Source organism: Neopsephotus bourkii, unplaced genomic scaffold (genome assembly GCF_033783945.1).
Source record: "Neopsephotus bourkii isolate Nb327-2 ecotype Australia unplaced genomic scaffold, CSIRO-AGI_Nbou_v1 NB_795, whole genome shotgun sequence".
In the NCBI taxonomy this organism is placed as follows: Eukaryota; Metazoa; Chordata; class Aves; order Psittaciformes; family Psittacidae; genus Neopsephotus; species Neopsephotus bourkii.
The window spans coordinates 2,904,504-2,924,581 of record NW_026901291.1 but is presented as its reverse complement, the minus strand read 5'-3'; the positions used below and the strand labels follow the sequence as shown (position 1 = coordinate 2,924,581).

At 40.2% G+C, this 20,078-nt stretch overlaps 1 protein-coding gene across 3 annotated transcripts in view; it reads left to right on the top strand.

Moving 5' to 3' along the window:
- Positions 1-20,078, top strand: part of TMEM132C (transmembrane protein 132C) — a 203,685-nt gene that overhangs the window by 133,551 nt on the left and 50,056 nt on the right. For all 3 annotated transcript variants that reach the window (XM_061355393.1, XM_061355394.1, XM_061355395.1), the window contains one exon: positions 16,265-16,448. In XM_061355393.1, coding sequence (XP_061211377.1) covers positions 16,265-16,448 — 184 coding nt within the window. The remainder of the gene's footprint in view (positions 1-16,264; positions 16,449-20,078) is intronic.

The following is a 20,078-nucleotide window of genomic DNA, read 5'->3' as shown; positions in this document are numbered from 1 at the left end:
TTATTTGTGAGTTCATGGAATGATCAGGCAAGTGTGAATGAAGGTCATTTGTTTTGTTTGTTGGATCTTACACTGAAAACCACTTGAGTCCTGTTATGACCTTTTACAGAATTTTGTTTTGGCATAAATGTCAGGAAATGCAGCAGGAATGAAAATGTTGATAAATATGTTGCCAGGATTTAAAGTGTAACTTGGGCTTGCTGGAGAGCACATCTTTAGGCAGCCGTAATAGGTTTTGAAACATTTCTCATCAGCCAGTCCTTCATAGAACTACTTCTGAAAATGTTTCTAAATGCACCTCATTTTCCCTTGGCAAGTCTTCACACCATGAGCAGCATTGTTCAGGAAGGGAAATCACTGCCTCTTTAACAAATTGGTATTTCAAAGTTCACTTCAGAGTCATTTTTTATAGCTTCTTCACCCAAAAAAGTTCAACTTAGATGTGCCAATACATTTTTAAGGAGCTCCTGTTTTTTCTTTTATTGAGCCAATTCTCTTGACAGGCTTTAATAGAAGGACAGGCAAGACAAATGACTGGTGTGAGATCATACAGTTAGTCCATGACCCCAGAAAGGGCTTTGACACAGACTCTTAACACTAGACCACGTGGTACTTCATAAGCCAGCAGCACACAGCTAACAGAGATTCCTGTCGCTTAACCCAGGGCTAGTTACAGAGCTTTGAAGTAGGGAGAGAGAAAGGGGCAGCAAGTGAGCAAAAGAATTCATCTGTAAATAGAAGTTCTGCTCTGAATCCCCTTTGGCAATGTTCCCCTGCATGGAAGGGGCCCAGGTTGTGTGGTTAATATCATAGGAGGTTGACGGTAGATCTTGGCTAGCTAAGGGTAACGTAAATCTAATGTAGAATTTGAGAACTGAGAATGGGCAAGGGATGTAAGTGTAATTTAAGCTTGACAAACTCAGCCTGTCCAACATGCCTTCTTGTGTCTCTATTACTTCCTGCTGTATATATATGTATACACACATACACACAGCATTTCATTCACAAGTTCTGCTCTCAGTTCTTTGGCTTGTCACAGATGTTTTGTGCTTGCCAGTAAATTACATCAATGATTCCAGAAGCCTCTTTTTTTTTTTTGCCTGCTGGCATAGGTAGAACATGGAATGGAATACGATAATTTAATACAGCCAGCTAAGATATTCTCTGTTTTTTCTCTTCCCTTTCTCTGTCCATTTCACCAAGACATTTTCATTCTGTGAACCAGATCATCAGCAAGAGGAATCAAATAAAAATCCACTGATGTCAGGAAATAATGTCAGTATACACTATGTGACAACTGCTGAGGATGAGGAGACAATCTCCAATAGCCCAGAGCACCTCTTACCTCACAGTATTACTTTAGACACAATTTTGTCTTTATATTTGAGTACTTGGAGCTCAATATTCCTGTAAATCCCTTTTTCTATATTCAAAATGCTCCATCTGCTTTGGGAAACCCTTTAAATTAGTCATAAAGGCCAAGTCTCTTTATAGAAATAACTGGATAGCAGAGTCACCAAATCTGCCAAACTAACAGCTAACTTCCTGGTGAAATGGAATTCTTGGAAGAGATGGTGATGCTGCTGAAAATTATTAAGAAAATATTTGCCCATTTTCAAGGCTTTTTTTAGTTTGAATGTCATGTAGATATGAGCACGGTTAGAAAGTATAACAGATGCTGAACATCCAGAAGACATCAACCTCTTCCTTTCTGGTGCAAACTGCATGTTTTGCAACAGCAACAGCAGGATATTTGCAGTGATTTATAAGCTGTGTTTGATAGTGTATATGTACCATGATGGCTTAGCACTGCTCCCTCCTCACAGCAGCAGAGTTGAACCCTGCTGAAAATTCAATTCTTAATGTCAGGTTGCTCTACAGAGATTTTTCTCTCTGCATTAGCCAGAATTTAAAATCTCTGGAAGTGAAAGCTTTTGTTCAGGGATTTTAACATGAATTCCATTGAACCAACACCACCTGCATTTCTGTTGTGATAACAAGGCATCATATTGATGGGTATTCCAGGTGACCTGAACAATTCAGGTCGCCTCATGATTCAGGTCACTTCAGCTACAACTGTTTCCTTATTTTGTGACCGAAAAATTTTGGGCACAAACATGTACTTCTGACAGCCAAGCATGGACCATGCTCAGTCAGCCATGTGCATTCCTGAAATCTCTGTTGAAATAATCCCCAAAGAAAGGGTTCCTGTTTGTTGTCCAGTCCTTTGCAGCCTGATGTTGAATAATCTGCCAAGCCATGCTAAAGCATAGGGCTTATCCCAGGTGAAGGTAATAACAAAGGTGCAAGACAGAGGAGAATCAGACCATGACCCAAATTCATTGAGTTAGGGGGAGGAGAGGGAAAACCCATCTCCTGGGGAGTGCAGCCAGGTCAGCTCTGGGAGCAGAGCATTACAGTTGGTGGAATATTCAATAGCAGCCTATAAGCAGCTCTCTGCTGGTGGAAAAGGTCATCTCTTGGTTTGCCTTGGGCATCAGAAAATACTTTGAAGTCACCCTGTCTTCTCTAAGTTGACAGTGCTGCTGGAGAGAGTGCCTGAGGGTACAAGCGAGGTGACAATGGAACAGTGGCCCCACTCCCATCAAAATCAAAAGTAGAACATCGATTGACTTGAGTAAAAGTAAGGTCAGGACCAAAGTGTCGAGTGTAACATATTTCAGTGTTGTCATCGTGCTGCTTTTTCAGGCACAGGAGAACGGTGAGCGGTATTCGCTGTACAGCTTCGAGAGTTTGGAGAGATGTTGACACAGATTTTAATAGATGGATCATTTCCTGCACACTACAGTTCCTCTATTTAAAGAAGAAGTGCCGCATGCTGAAGGGAATAATAATGTGGCCATGATTCACTCCTTTTATAATCTTGTTCTGAAGGGGATGCATCTGACAGATTGCTACCCCAGGAAAATTGAACTAGATGGGAAGAGGCCGGAAGGGGCAAACTCCTTTATATTTGTGCTGTTAATTTCCAAGACCACCCTGTCTAGTTGACTGTTATCCTTCCCCCCTTTTAACCTTTTTTCCATAATGCTCCTAGCAGGCTGCTTTATCAAATAAGAAGCCATGACAGCATTCTTGGATTTTCTCTGCATACAGCTGTACGTGTGTTTTCCCATTGGCACTTCAGATGAGAGTGTAGCACAGCTTGGGCTGACAGACGTCTAATGGTTGTCTTTAAGAGTTTTCTCTTATCTGATACTCACACAGCTGTGGAGTCAGTTCTGCTGGTGTTCTCATCCAGGAGCAATTAATAAGTGTAAGAAGATTTCCTAACGTACAGACAAAGGTGTAAATGCAATTGCATTACCCCAGCTGAACTGCATGCTGAGATGAGCTACTGGGGTTCAGCTGACCTGTGCTACTGCACCAGTCCAAAGGAACGTGGTCGTTTGCACTTGTAAGGCCAAGCCTTCTGGCTTGAGGCTAACAAAGAAATTATTAATGACTTTTGTAATTGTTAAAGTGTCCAATAGCATCAAGCTTTTGCTCCCTGACAAAGCAGTTGAGGCAGCAGTACAGACAGACAGATTGGGCCAAGAGATGGCTGATAGAAAGATAGGATTTGAGATCTAGAGGTTTAGTAGGAAGTTCATTAGCAAGTAGTTTCCACTCATCCAAATTAAATCTTGTTTCTAAATAAAAGAAAATTTCTGTATGAAACTCACACCATTTCAGACCGTCTACAGTGTAAAGTGCAGAGTGGGACATGGGCAGTGCTTTGAAAATAAACTTCACCCTTAGAAATTGGAAAAGAGCCTGAGCATGTGGCACTCTCACCCCTGCGAATCTCATCAAGCTTTATCGCCTCCTGCAAGTGCCTTCCAGAAGAGGACTGTGAATCTGATAATGTCCACTTTTGTCAGGAATTCCCTCTAGGATTGATTTTCTACTTTTTCCTGTTCCATTTTCACTTAGAAAGAAGACAACCCTCAATTTTAGTTTTGAGATTAAACTAACTGGACATCCTTACCTACTGGTTAGATTGAAGCAGCAGAAGGAAGCCGATCCATGATTCAGGAGTGAGTCAGCAGATGTTCTCCTTCCCTGCAGTCCGACTCTCAGAGTTCAGCTCTGGTACATGGATTCGGGTAGGACAAATTCACACAGTGGTGAATTTCACCCCACATGACTGCAAGTCCTTCGTTTCCACTACTTCTTCCATGCATTCCAGCTAGCTATTTCAGAGCTGTGCTGCCACCAGCCTTCTGATGGCAGATTACTGTTTCGTAAGAAATAATGTTATCACAGGTACATTATCTTAAATGTGTGTATTCCTTGTGAATATGGTTACTCCTGCTTCTTTGTGCTCATCCTCACTGAGCATTGCACCCCTCTCATCCCACATGCGCACGCTATGTGTGCAGATGGGCTTTTGCTGTTGGCTTTGCATTTCTTTGGAACCTTGGCAAAGCTGGGCTTTAATCAGTCTAATCCCAATTGTCTGATCAAACAAATGTCAAAAAAGTCAGCAAAGAGCAGGAGTGGTGACTAATATTGCTGGAAACTTCAATAACAAAGGGAAGGCTTATTCTGTAGAAACTTTATTCCTTATTTTTGACTGTGTCCCCTAAATGTCATTTGTATAATTACACAGAAACCTATTTCAATTCACCTAGTGCAGAAAGACATGGAAAGAAGGGTATAAAAAGGCAGTAATGCTTCTTTGGAAAAAACTGACACTAGATTTTTAAATCTTTGCTTTGGGCTGCGAGACAAACATATAACTCTATGGTGCATGGAGAGACTCTGTGCTAGACTCTTGTTTATTACTTTCTGCAGTAAAAAGCTCGCTGGTGTTGAAAGAGTATTCTGATATCGTGCAGCCTATGGTTCCCTCTAGCACTCCTCCAGTCTTCCTGGGGGTCAAGTTAAGATGAACATTTTTTCCTGTTGATGGAAAGTCATCTCTGTGAAGCATCATCTCTCTCAAAAGCCTCAGCAATATCCATTGTATTTTCTTCCTTGGAACTGGGGCCTCATTTAGTGAATTTGAAACAGAGACTTCCCACCAAATTAGACATAGCTATTTTCTAATTGAGGTGTTGTAGGGAAAAACCAGCTTTGGACTGAACCAAAGATGTCAGAGTCATCAGTTCGAAGTTGCTCTTGGAGTTTATCTGTAAGTGTTTTGTCAGTCCGGTAGGCACTTGCTTTTCTCACAGGCCATTTAACATTAGGATCGTGTCTCCTTCATTTGTCTTCTTGAAATATTGAGGGCACATTGCTCTTCATGTGCCTGACAGTCAGACAGGAACGTCTGCACTCTGCCTGAAAGCTGCTGTCCCCTATCAGCTCATTTTACCTGCAAATACAAACATTCTGTTGTCATCCAATGAAATCTTTAAAAAGTAGCTGCATCTCTGAGAAACTTTGATGAACACTTTGGGTAAAGACAGCTTTTCTACTATAGTGAATATCTTGCATATTTTCCTGCCTTTTCCTTTTATTAAGGAGAAGTGTCAGATATGACTGCCAAGAAACAAAGATTCAGGACTTCTTTTCTCCATGCAAGCACAGAGTCTAGACTAGAAGTCTCCATCCTGCTGGTGACAATGTCTTCATTAGCAGTACAGAATGACTTTTTTTGTAACTCCACCCTACCACTGAACTGCTTTTGCTCCACAACTTACTTTTTTGCTCCAAACCAAAATACTTTTAATTACAAAATTTAGAACTTGCTTAGGGAAAAGCAAAACATTAAAAAGTTAAACCTTTTTGGATGGAAACTCTGGTGGTTGTAACAGAGCTTTATTGTGTCACAATGGGGTAGAAGTCAATGATAAATACGTAGGGTACCCTGAATACACTAGATATAAAGAGATAGAAGACTGTAAAAATCCAGAAGTTAAAGAAAGTGAGCTTGCTAGGGAGATGCTGAATTACGCAGAATCCAAACAGATAGTTGGTATAATCTCAAATCTATCACTCTTGACAGTATCCTTTTAAATGACTCCTTAAAAATGTTAATTGCACATCATAGGCACTTCAGCAATGACATTTCTGCCACTGAGTGTCATGGGGACATTTTTCCTTTTATTATCCTTGAACAGAAGTGAACTACCTGAGCTAGCCACCAAATAACTGTATCATGTGATGGACCTACCTCCTATATTTATGTTGGTTCTGCTTTTAATAAGCTTCTTTTTAAGATCACAATGAGGGAGAGCTGTGGATGGTATTAGAAAGGCAGTGTTGTTAAGCTTTGCTTTATGAACTGTATAATAAAGGTTTGTCCATAAGACGGCAGAACTACAGATGCTGAACACCCTGGGGCCCATGATTTCTGTAAATTTGAATAAAACCTGTGTTTCTGTCTGCAGACTGAAGATGTTTTCGTCTAATTTCTGCAGGATATTCACTAGTAGCAGCTCACTCCATCATGCATTTGTTTTAAACATGCAGAAAGAAGGGGAAGGGAAAACAGACAGGAAAGAAGAAGGGAAAGGGAAAGTGGAATAAAACATCCCAGCCACTGGGTGTTAGGATTTTCTACTGTGAACTCAAAATGGAGATTCTTTGTCTAAGATGGCTCCTGCAACTTCCTCTCCCTCTTAACTCTTCTTCAGAGAGAAGATAAAGCTTCCTTTCTTATTGCTGTCTAATCTATATTGCCTCTATCTTACTTTATGAAACTTTCCTCCTTATGATGGGGTGCTTGCATCATCAGAAGTGACACCTTACTGTTTACTCCATCTTGGTGGAGTTTTTTGAAGTCAGTGTGCATCTTATCCTACACTTCTGGCTTTGGGTTGGGTTTATTTCCTTTCATATCTTCTGAGGACACATCTGGTAAACTGCATGCATAATGTACATTGAGGGATATTAAACGTGTGTTCTTCCTGGATACCTAAACTTCCTTGTTTTTCTTACAGCCATTGTGTAAAGGCCAGCTTGGCGATGCCAAAAGAGTGAGTTGGGGGATGGAAAGTTTAATGTAAGCAACACTTTCTAAACTCCCCTGCCCTCCTGTCCTTCACACTTCTCATGCAACGCCTTCGTTTTACAGTGCTGGTCACAGTTTTACAGTATAAACCTTCAATGCACTGCAGCAAAGCTATGCCAAGAGATGGTAAAATGTTCCGTTGCAAGGCTGACCTTGCAAGATCATGCTGAATAGTTCCAGTTTACAGAGATTGTGAAGGAACAAAATGCTGTTACTCACCATTGTGATGACAACTTTTGAGTATATGTATTTAGAGTGGATCAGTCTTTACAGTTATCCAGGACAGTGTCCTAAAGTGTATGTATACCTGCAAATAAATAACCAGTAGATCTGAATTAGGCTACTATAGCTGTGCTCTCCTGTCACTTTTCACCTATGTCATTCCCATTTACATGGAATTTCAGCTGAGCTCAATATTTATCCTGCTGTTACTGCTCATATTGTCTTTTCCTTAGACTAGATTGGGTTTCTGCTTTACCCTGATTGTATTTTACTTTAGCATAGTAAAGACCATGTGAGCAGCATACCATGTTAAAGAGAATTTGCAAGGAAAGGGTAGAATTAAAAGAGTATATCATATGTTGTACAAATACTAATAAGGGCAATAATATGGTCTGAGACAGGAGATACGACTTGAGACTGGGGAAAAGGAATATATTCCTGCTGCAGACTGCTCCTTAGTGAAGCTTGAAAAATACATTGACTTTCTGGAAAACTGCTTTTCTGCCTCCGCCAGGCTGATACTCTCTCACTCTAGATTGTGCGCTGTTCTGTTCAGTTCTCTGCAGCTTCTACTCTGAGGGACTCCACACAAGCTGAGTTTGCTTGGAGATGAAATTGCAGGCGTTGAGCTGATTTCTCAAAGGATGCAGCTCATTTTAAGGTCTTTTACTCTCTATTCAAGCAGCTTCACGGACACCTCGAAAAGGTCTCCAGTTAAACTGGAGGTCCCTTCAGATAGTTGCTACCAACCAGTTTGCCTCTGATCTGAAAAATCCCTTTACCTTCTTTGTGCATTTGAACTTGAAAAGCTGCAATCATGCCCAAGGAACATAGGGAAGAGCATGGGGCTCTCACCCATAGGCTTGACGTATCATTGCCCCACAGACTTTATTCTAGCCAGCAAGTTTGAAAAAGTGCTTTAGTTCACCTTTGGGTTCTTTTATTCATCATAATATTCAATACTTTTATGTTTTGGATTTTTTTCCCCTTTATTATGCCTTTAAATGTGTGCTTTCTTTCCATCCATTGCCCTCTACAAAATGCAGGTTTTTTATCAGCTTTATATGCCTGGTTAACTTTGTAGGTATATCACACATCTGATTTACATATGCAGTAAATACATATACATAAATGTGATTAGTCTTGCCACCTGATTCATAATGCAGTTTCATCTTCAGCTTGTTTCAACACAGGTGCAAATGCCTGATACACTTAGACCTGTGTGAGCAATACCTGGAGGGATGTTAGGCATAGAAATCTGCAGCTAGGCTGCATCTCTCTCAATTCATTTGAGACCATAACAGACCACAGATGCCTGGCACAGTCCAGTATTAGTAACCAGTTATTACAGAAATCGACTGATCATGTCAACAGCAACTGACACCTCTTCACTAGAAGGGGTAGCCTGTTTGGGGCTACTCCAGTAATCAGACCCAGGAGGCCAAGTCTGTCCATCTCATAAATGGATTTAGCAAATGGAGGGCCTTGTTCTGTACCAATTCCAGGGGTACTGTTGATCATAAATGGAATAAAGCACCCATGCCAGATATCTGTAATTGAAAAATCTGTTACATAAGCTGGTTTTTCAAAGGTGTTCTCCTGACTCTGAATATGTTTATTTCACTAGCTGCTCCCAAACTATTAAAGCAAGCAATTAATAATGAATAATAAAACATGCTTTTGTGTATTTGATCTCTGCTTGCTGCTTTTAGCAGGCTGAAAGAGCAGTATAATCTAATGCTGATAATGGGAATGACTCTGACTTCCTTTCTCCATTTGAAAGCGCTGGTTTTGGAGTGAATCTCTCGCAAAATCTCTGCTCAGAGTCTCTCTTCCAGTGGCGTCCCTTGGAAGATTTTCAGTGCTTACACATTTGCTGTCTCCAAAAGAGGAAAATACTGCTTACTTACAGTGATTCTGGAGAGATTCCAGCACTGAATGAATACTAAGTAGAAAATGTCCTTCTCAGAGGCAGGAAGAGATGATGAATCACTGTGAAAACTTATTTCTTGACCAATCTGCCAATGCCTTTTGTTATCTGAAATTATAATGAAGACATTAGCAGACTAATATCTTGCGCAAACTGAATGGAAAATGAAATAAAGGTGGGAGATGATGGTAGCTCACTACTGGGATGCGCACGGAGCCTTTCTATGATGCCAGCAGTCTGAGGCAGAGGGTGGCACGCCTGCTTCCTTTGGGAAAGGGAAAAAACAGTTTTATCTACCTTGTGCCTGGATGTGATGTTGTATCAGAGAAGACTAATGAGCCTGCTACCCTGACTGCAGCATTTATTAGTGATTAGTGACTCCACAAAAATGCTCTGAATAAAATGAAGAAACTGGTGAGTTATTGCAATCCCCAGTCAGGTCTCCCTCCTTTAGGGACAGTCTCATTCAGCTTTCAGCCTGTCCAAGGGAGGAGCATTTCTGCCTTTATTTACTCTAATTAGCAAGCTGACTTTTGCTGTTTGTCATAGGGTAGCACTTAGATTAGCATCTGTGGGCAAGGCTTGTACAAAGAAGTCAGATAGGCACCACATGCCCTTTAGTGGTTTGAGGGTTTTTTTTGAGACTAGAAGAAAAAAATATTATTGACCTTATTAAACTGGGAAATAAAGGCACAGAAAGACCAGACTCTTTCTACCTTACACCCAGATAGTGCATGTTTTGTCAGCTAAGAATTTCCCTTGCAAGTGGGAACGTAGCCCAGTTGAGCCATAAGTGGTCTTCTCTTTCCTTCATGGCATGTGGTTGAGCCCAGCAGACATCCTGAGGTTCAGGGCTGACATGGTAAAGGCACCATATTCAGGTGCCTAAAGTAGCAGACAGGCACCAGGGCTCTTTTCTTAAAGTTCTATGATACCTAATTCCTATTGATTTTATTTTAGCTGTAAGGACCTGTATCTTTATGTCTTGCCTGAGGTCATTAAAGGGTGCTATGGAAGAGCTGGGAAGTAAAATGAGATTTCCTGTCTCAGTCCAATACCTTAATCAAAAAGCTATGTTTTATATCACAGCTTATGACAAGAAAGCTAAGAAACCTTATTAACTAATCTAACTCTCATCTGGACTGTATGAAGAAATAAGTGCAGCATTATATCATCCTTTTGAAGATGTATATGTATATTATGTTGCTCAAGAGTTTGCTAAGTTGTATCTTGAATATTTTCCTTTGAAGACCTTCATAATACTTTCAATGTGGTAGTTTTCCATGAAATTATGTCCTCTCTATCTGTTAATTGCCAAAACAGATCATCCATTTCTTTCTCCTCTGCTGGCTTTTATGGTTGAAAGATGAAAGCTAGGCTAATACTGCAAAATAAGAAATTTAAACTGCATTTGTGTCTCGTAGTTGGCATTCTTCCTTAATTACTGCCTTCTTTCTACAGTTTTCCAATGAGATTAACTTCGTAACAGCGCGTATGAAGGACCTGCTGAAAGAAACCTACATTAAGCATTTGTACTCCATTTGATCAAGTGTTTCAGAAAGAAAACTGGTGGTTTAAGGTCTGAGTGGTGGATATTGCAGCATTTAGCTCACAGGGACCAGATTCAAAGGGTTGCTAATGACCCACCCACTGGTAGCATTGAGTGCTGAATATGGACGTTAATTGATGTGTAAAGAGCTGCCCACGTAATTTCATCGCAGTTATCATCAGTCACTTTCCAGATCAGGTTCTAATCTCCCGTGTTTTATTATTTTTTCTTAAATTGCTGTGACTCATCCTGATCTGAGGGTGTGTCCTTTGAAGATGGCCCAGTTATCAGATGTGATTAGGAAAAGGTGCAGGAGGAACAAGAACTTGAAACTGGCAGAAATAGGGGAACATGTGCCCTGTACCCCATTATAATCTTTTCCAAGATGGGAAGAGGCATTGGTGTATACATCAAAATGGGCTGAAGTACAGATTTCTCTGGGGTTCAGTTTGACTGTTGGGTTTTGATGAGAGTTTGTCTCTGTACATGGTAATAACATACATCAAGACATTAATTTTAGTGAAGAATAAGATGTGCAGTGTAATTGAGGGATAATGGGGTTTGTCCTCTTTTCGGTATATTATGTCATTGAGTAAGTGCTGATCTTGCATTAAGATGTCACTGTCAAACTGGATAGCATTAAAGAGGAAAGGAGTTGCTAAATTTTCAGCAGGTCGAAGTGTTCTTGGATCCCTAGGCACTTCCAGTAAAAATCTGTTGGAATAAAGGATGGCTAAAAAATGGTTTTAATCTAGGCTTTTTAAAATTTCTCTTTTGAGAGCCGCTGCAGTAAATCAAAATTATTGATTTTGCCTGTAGCACTCCTAAGATTCACTCATTTAAGAGTCGAAACTGCTCTATTACTCAGAGCAATAACCCAACACTTTGAAATCTCTCATCAGAGATTATTGGTCCACACATACAGACGGGCATTCAACAAAGATTTCCGTTTGTTTATGGATCTTGCATCAGCTGAGATCTGGGCACTGCTTTTCTTAGTAATTATCTGCCTTCCTCTCCACTGCACCCTGTGAAAGCCTTTGCAGCACTGGGCCTGTGGTTCACTGTTTCTGGGCTCAGCTGGGCCCTGGCCATGCGTGGCCAGCACAAGCATTTCAGCATTGACAGGTTTAACATCCTTCCACTCCTTACTAGACCTCTGCAGAGAAACAGAATCTATTTTGCATTCTAGCATCTGTAGTATTACCCACATTATGCGTCTATCTGTGGGCTTACGTGTGGGTTGTGTGTCCATGATACCATGTTTTAAATCTCCTGTGTTGAAGAGAGGCTTAAATACAGCTTTGATGCAGCCAGTCCTGGGTATCCATGCAAGAAAAAATTCCTTCCAAGGGTAGATATTTCTCAGGGCACTGAACATCTGAGTGATCCATAAGCAGTTGCAAAGGAATGCTTAATACCATACTCAAAAATATTCTAAAATCAAAAATCCTGGTTAAATTAACAGTAGCTGATATCAAAAGTGTGTGTTCTGTTCATAGTGTTGGCAAGAGCTGGTGACTTCCATGGCAGTTTCTCCCTCTGTCACTTTTGTTTTGCCTTTTATGCATTTTTTATTATCTTTCCATTAACAGAATATTTCTGTTCCACCTTCTTTTGCTAAAATTGCTCCTCAGAAGCATTCACACAGCTCTGCAGCACAGTTCCTCCTCATTCTCCTGGGGTAGTAATTTACTACTAGCCTATGCCAGTAGCAAATTACTAACCCCATCACTAACTTGCTGGCTCAGCCACTGTAACCAGTAAGTAGTTCCTAATCATTGCCCATCTGCTCCAGCAAAGGAATAACTATGGGTTCAGTGCTCCTCACTTACGCCTGTGTGCTCAGACCCAGAGCCAGAGTGGCTGTTTAGCAGATCAAAGGGAGTCCTTACTCCCCTGTGCCAGCACATGGTCCAGTCTAACGCTGAATGATTAGCATATTTATAAATTAAAATATGGGGAGCTCTCAATCCAATCAAATTAGACTCATATATCCACCCCAGAGCAATTCCTTGGAAACCCTGCCTTCATGAAGCTTCATTTGTAATCACTACGTGCTGTGTACTTTAGAAAAGTTTGATAATTACTTGCTGTTCCAGCAGCTGAGCAGTTCTAAATGTTAGATATTAAGGAATTGCTGTTTCAGTCAGTGAACAAGCTCTGAACATTAAATGTGCTTCATGAGAAGTTTTTTTCTCAGCCATTACACATCTCTGAAGGCATATTTTTTTTCAAGTGGATGCTTTCCCAGCTGTTGATCATCTCTCTGTTTCTTCTGTATGAAGAGAGAAGGAGGAAACTGATGATACTGTGACATTGTATAAAGGCTTTATTACTATGGAGGGAGATGGGTGCATTACTCACAAATGCAGGCGCTGAAATAATTATGCAGGTGATCCTGAAAAAGTGCCAGTAAAACCTTTTATCTTACACCATGCAGTTTTGAGCATTTTCCTATCACTTATTTTACAAAAGAAATAATTTACCCATGTTATACAGAATTCTGTAAAAGAATTTTAGTACTGGTATTTATATCTCTTCACCACTACAGCTTGATACACTGGGAAGAAGCAGCCTACCTTTGTCCTGGGTCATAAGGATACTTGGCTGAAATAGCTCAGTGAGTGGTACCAAGTGCTCAGTGAGAACTGGAAATCCAAACTAAACATGTGTTTTGAGGCAGCGTTGTGAAAGGCAATAGCAGTGATTTCTTCCACAGAACAGCTCATCAAAATATGCCTCATGTACAGAATGATGGTGGAATAAAAGGTGGATACGCTGAAGGCCATTTAAAACTGGAATCAAGTGCTGTGGTTCCTATTTCCACTGATACCGGAATGATGGTCCAGTGGTTAACAAGAGATTTGGAAAAACACAGATCAGTTCCTTGCCTTGTTCCAGTCTTCTGTATGACCTCGTTATTGTCACAGTGCCTCTCCTTCAGCCCTCATGTGCAAAATTGAGATAGCTATGTCTACAGCAGAATGGAGAAGAGATTTAGGAGTGGATGACCCTCAAGCCTCACTGCAACAGATGGTGTATAAACAGAGCATGGGCGCTAAGTCCCTCATTTTACTCCTAGAAGATCACACAGTGGTAGATGCAACTGTCAGTGGTGGGAGATTGATTCTGATAATTCTACATTTGGGAGGAAGGAAGTCAGTTTATGTCAGACTTGTTTATGGTGGAGTTTAGTGCTTCTTATTGATGCGGGCTGTTTGTGTCTCCAGTGAAGCTAATATTGCTGAGAGTGCAACTGAGGCAATAGCAGCCGAGTGTGGTTTATATTCTTCCACTTGTGCAGTTTGCTGTGAAGTTCTCCAAATGTGTACGTGTGTGTGTAATAGATAAAAGAACGTTGACATTTTCTTTGATTGATGTAATCAAAATCTGTCCACACTGCAGTTAGGTGTGCTGTGAAATGCACCACATAAACAGGATGCCCAGAGGTTCTGTTCTGGCTTTTTCCCCTGGGTAGCTCAAAGCTAGGCTCGAGTGTGTGCTGCTGGTAAACAGTATAGACAGCTCATGAGCAGAACACAAGGCAACTCTAAGGAACTGTCTGAAGGACCAAGGAAAATTAGGTACGAATTGAGTGCTGTGATCCAGAGAGGTGATCAGTCCTCACCTAAGTCAGAGCGTCAGGAATCAGTAGGCTGGCTGGAAATGAACCTCAGCTTCACAACTAGAGCTCTGTGATCCTGCTAGGAGAGTTGTGGGTCTTCTGTTGTAAAGCTGCACATTTCACATCTGCTCAGAGGCTATGTAGAGAAGTGCAGACTTCCTGATCAGGAAAACTTTAATGACATATAGCATCTCTTAGAACTGCTTTGATATGTGCAAAAATGTATTCTCTATTTAGCGTAACTGAAAGCACTGAGGTAGTCAATCACATGTAAAAACTTTCTCTCTGTCAGTTACTAAGCATCAGATCTAGAAATGGTGAAAATAATGGCATTTCAGGTGTCATTAATCTGAGGCATAATGGTGCCTTTAACAGCTAAATGAACACTGTAGCTCAGGTAATTCAGGTGTCTTTGCATATAATCATGCTTTCAAATAAATTGCAAAGTTCAATCCAGTATGTATTCATTTTGAGATGTCCCAGAAGTGTGTAAACTGCAGTTAGCACAGTTGCCTTATATTTACAAGCTCTAAGATTTATTTAGTAGGAACTCTTCAAATGGGAATAGCCTGATCTTGAGTTATGAATTGCTAAACTCATCCATCTATCAAATTACTACACAAAATCACTCTTTAAATGCATGGAGGAAGTATACCGCTATTGCAGATATGTATTCCTATGTCTCTTTTTGACACAGCAAGAAAACAGCAAGGAAATAAATTTAAAGCATTGGCCAATATTAAGACTTTTCAGAGCAAGCCATCCAAATGAAAACCCATAATCAAAATAATAATTATCAGGGGAATGCATTTGCTTTCAAAGTAATCATGCAAAGTAAAGCATGGAATATGTCTTAAGTAATAAAAAATGGTGATTTCTGTTCGGAGGTAAGAAGAAAGTCTAGCACTTGAAGATAAAAGTGCTTTGTACATGATCAGTTCTCGATGGATTTTCTCAGAAATGGGCCTTTGTATATTGTACATAAAAAAAGAGGGAAAATTGAAGCTGTTATATGATGAATGCATCCAAAGGTGTGATGAAGCTGGGATTGGGTTACTGAAGCTAGGAAGATGCCTGTCTTCCTCTTCATTTTAAAATTACTACAGTGTAGAGTTAGGTTGAAGTAATATTCTGTGAAATAGTAAGACTTTCTACACTGTGGGAAGACTTTTGGAAAGTTCCAGAAAAATCAATGTATAATTTCTGATGCAGGTAATTTGTTGGGTTTTATGTTTGGGGTTTTTTTAATTAAACTGGCAGATAGTGTGGCCAGTTTCTTCCATAGAATCTTTTTATTTCTGATATAAAGAAATTTCAGCATGTCTTTTCATATTACCTTCTGCCTCCTGACTTCATAGTATATTTTACCTGCCATAGATTTGTTCTTCCTAGTTGGTCTCAGCTGGTTGGGTTTCTTAATACCAAAGCTTACCTCTAAGTTTAGACTAATCTTGTCATTTTGCCATTTAATCAGGTTAATATTTTTAACAGCTTCCATGCAGTATATAAGACCTTCAGTTACACTGAGTTTCATTCCTAAGGCTTTATATGATTTTGATAGTGGACGTATACAGTGAATCTTGGTTTTCTTTTTGTCCGCACTAATTTTGGGCTCTTCAGTCTCCGTGAGCGGCACTGGGGTTTGGTTGATTTGGGTCAAACCTATCTTGCAGTTGGGTTGAATCATACTTGTAAAATCATAAAAAACTTGTAATGGAATAAGTATACTTTGCTTTCACCTGATACAATATCCTGGATTTTATCCCTCCACATAGTGTTCATAGTAAGAGCAGCTGACTTATTTTGAGTAATTCCAGTTTGTATGCTCTGAAGAAGTTGAAGATTGGAAAAGGCCTAGTGTTCTATCTGCATATAAATAGCTGCATTTTCCAGTAGCTAATATGATTCACTTCATTTGCCTTCTTCAGTGGAAGTAATAGCTCTTCCCTTTCCCTGTTTTCCTCTTTTCAGAAGTAACAGTTTATTCAATGAGGTCGTGCAGATGAACTTTGAAATAGCCAGTTTCAGCAGCCTTTCTGGAACACAGCCCATCACCTGGCAGGTGGAATACCCTCGGAAGGGGACAACAGACATAACCTTGTCTGAAATCTTCATCTGCCAGAAGGATCTTGTTGGAATTGTTCCACTGGCAATGGTAAGAAACTGTTTTAGCATGTTGCTCCATACAATCTGTATGTGGTCTGAGAAAACACATACCAGGCCTCAGAGAGACTGGCAAAGGAGTGCTGTCTGCCCTGCCTCCCTTGCTTGCTAAAATCATACCCTCATTTAATGGTCTGTACACATCACACTGTTTCAGTTCTTATAAACTTACCACACAGGAAAGGGATGCTGCCACCTTTAAAATCTCTCTGACTTTTAAATCCTGAATTTCTGACACCCATGGTTCCCTCCAGGCCACCAGCTGGTAAGGAAAAGCCAAGTAGATTTACATTCCTATTTCTAATTGACATTACATAGGTCCAACTTGCAAGCTGTAGAGAAACTTTATTGGGCCTAGAGCACCTTTTGCTTGCTTGGTCCTTGGTAGGCTGAGGCTGATACAGATTTTACTGACTGTTTCCCTAATAGTGTAAGAACCTGTGGCTTTAAGGGAAACAGAAAATAATAATAGCCTCGATAATGTACTTAAGAAAAATGTAGTACAGACTTTCATATGGAAAAATGCTTTGGGTTAAATATGTGCTCTGCTCAGTGTTGTAGCACCATTTGTGGGTTACCTTCCTCCCTGTGAAATCATACCTGTTGCTTATCTTTACAAGATGATTTGTGGAAGCAGTGTCACCTTTTCTTTAGCCCAGTGAAGATGCAGTTAGTACTGCAAAGCAAGGCTGGGACTGTGGGAGCACTGAGACTTATCAGTTAGTGCTCCCTCCTGTGAGTGAACAACCTAGGATTATTTCCCTGCCTCTGAGTCAAGCAAACAAGGAATTTCACTGGAGTCTTCAGCATCTCAGGTGCACTGCTGGGTGGGCATTTTATTTTCTATAGGATTTCAGTACATGCTGAGAACTTTTTCCATGCTCACAGGTGAAGTAGGTGCAGAGCATTTATTTTGGAAGTCCTGACAAAGCTCAGAAAAGGGGAGAAGCGCAAAGCTGCCTAGAACGGCACCGGGTGGCAATTCATAGAGGAGCTGCACATCCTATCATTAGAGCTCTGGATCTGGGAGAGGAGTTAAACCTGTCTCACTTGTGAATTTTGCCTCTCCTGTGCATAATCTTGGTGAGGAGATTCTGGCAGTCTTTTCTTTGAAGGGTTTTCAGTGGTTTGCAGCAGATAATTAGATGAGTATTATTTCCTGGAAGTCCTAGTCTCAATATAGTCTTTCCGTTTGATGAGTAAAACTGCTGCTCGTATCAAATGAGATCATGACCAGCAATTTCCTGATCCAAAGTCTGTGAAGTCAGCAGAAAGCCTGTGCTACGTTGTAGATCTGAGAGGGTAATAATTGTCTTCATTACCTGTAGAGTTGAACAGGGAATACATAATTGAGCTTCTGTCCTCTATAGACTTGAGAATGTGTGTAAGCTTCTCTGGTCAGATGTTATTTTGAGATAGGTGCCTTCCAGTACCAAATGATAGACTCCTGTCTACTGGCAGACTTAACATCTTCTACTCTGTATTCAGCAGCTGGGGAATCTAGTATCTCTATCAGGGTCTCTTGCTTTTGCACTTGCATAGAAGGTTCGAGATTTACCTGCAGACTTGTGTCTATTCTAGATTAAAATTCTTCTGTATATGTGGGTTCCTTTAAGAACTGGAGGTCTAAATGAATTATCTTAGCATTGTTTAAATCGTGTCAAGTAAGATCCTTTGTTCCCACCAGGTGCACCATTAGGCCCTCTGGGTTGTGCAAAGGGTTCAACCACTGAAATCATTAAACCTTTCTCTTTGCAAAGCTTTCTTGTGTTTGTTTATCTCATTTCTGTACCTTGTGATAACACTCGGCTGGAGCCAAAATATACTGTGTTAACAGAATCCAGTCAGATGGGATACTAATGCAAAATTGGCTTTGCTAGCAGGATATTAGTAGATAAAGGGAATTTTCAGAGTTTCCTGTTAGCTAACATGGCATATCCAGCCAGGGTGCTTTCTTTATTTAGGCATTAATCTCTGGCTGAGCTGCTTACCTGGCAGTTCTGCTCTGAAACAAGAGTCACACTGAAAAGTAAGAGGGTGATTCTGTATCTGCTAAGAAGTCAGACCACAGTCTTTATCTCAACTACACACTGTAAAGCAACAGTACATTATTTTGCACAGAAATTAGACTTCAGCATTTATCAGCAAGTGTGTTTCATAATCCTCTAGAGGGTAAAGTAGATTTTGTTGATTTAAGCATAGAGTGTTCCTACAGCAAAACTGCTGACATCAAAAGTAAGATCTGGTATCCCCAAATAAAGGGGAAGAACAAGCTGCCCAGAGATATTGTAGTGGATTAGGATGGAGGGAACTGACTGAGTCTCTGCCATTAGCCTGACGGGCACCCTAGTCAGTCTTTTGAGGATGAAAGCAGCTAATGTTTGCTTGGGTTGAGTATAGCATGAGGATTGTCTCTGACCCACAGAGTAATGCATGTCTCTTGTGAGCCATTCCAAGCTTACAAAGCAAGAAGGATCATGTATGTCTTATTGCCCTATGCCTGATTACGTTACCAACAAGTAGTAAGATGAAAAACAAGCAGGTCTTCAAAAGATTAGTGCAATTGTTGCTACAGTATTTTGGAATGAAAGATATCAGAGAGTTGACATTGTCAGTAAGAAGTGAACCTGGAATGTTATAAGAGCCTTACTCGGATCACTGGAGCAAGTGATAGGATGCAGCTGCTGAAATATCAATGGGAATGTATCATACAGTCAAAAGAGATGGTTTTAGTAGAATTTGTATTCTGTGTGCCTAACTACTACACTAAATAGTGTACGCAAGAAGCAACAATGCATTGATGCTACTACAGCAAACACTGCAATGAAATAAAAGGAGCAAGAGATATCAAAACTACTGGGTGAAAAATAAGTGTAATAACTTCTTCCCAGAAAAAAAAAAAAAAGATGTGTACACTTGAGGTAAGTATATTTTTTTTCCTGAGCTCAGAAGTTAGTCAATCCGAGTAATTTTGGAGGACATTTCACCCTTCAAGGTATTTAGGGAGAAAAATGAGACAGAAAAGTGAGAAAAATGTAATTCTGTCTGATTCTGCTGCTTTCTAACTTTCACGTACCAGAATTTTAGTTAAATAATTGCTATGGGAAGTGATGCATCAAAAATAGATCCTAGTCAGTCATATGTAGTGCTCTCACTACCAAACTCTTGAGTATGGCACTTGGTGCAACCGTCCACTCAGTATCTCTTTCATGCAGGCTGTTTCAGATTCTGTATGTCTCACTCAAAATATGGATTTCTAAGATGAGATTTGTATGTTATATTTCCATCATTGAATAGCAATAATTAACTGAGGCAAGAATTGCAAAGAGGTAATGTCATTTATTAGACCATCTGATACACACGGAAAAAGATAGGCGCTGTTTCAGGCACACAATCCTTCCTTCAGATCTCTTGACTCACTTAAATCATAGCAGGTGTGAAATAGCTACAGAAACTAGGGGCAGTAAAATTCATCAGGTATGAGAGTTAAATAAGTAAATAAGATTTCTTAAGGCAAAATGGAAAATATATCCCAGTGTCTGCTGGCAGGAAAAATCTACCCCAAAGATTCAATCTTCCAGTAGGGAAAATCTACTGCATGAGTTATGCCCTGTTCTGGCAT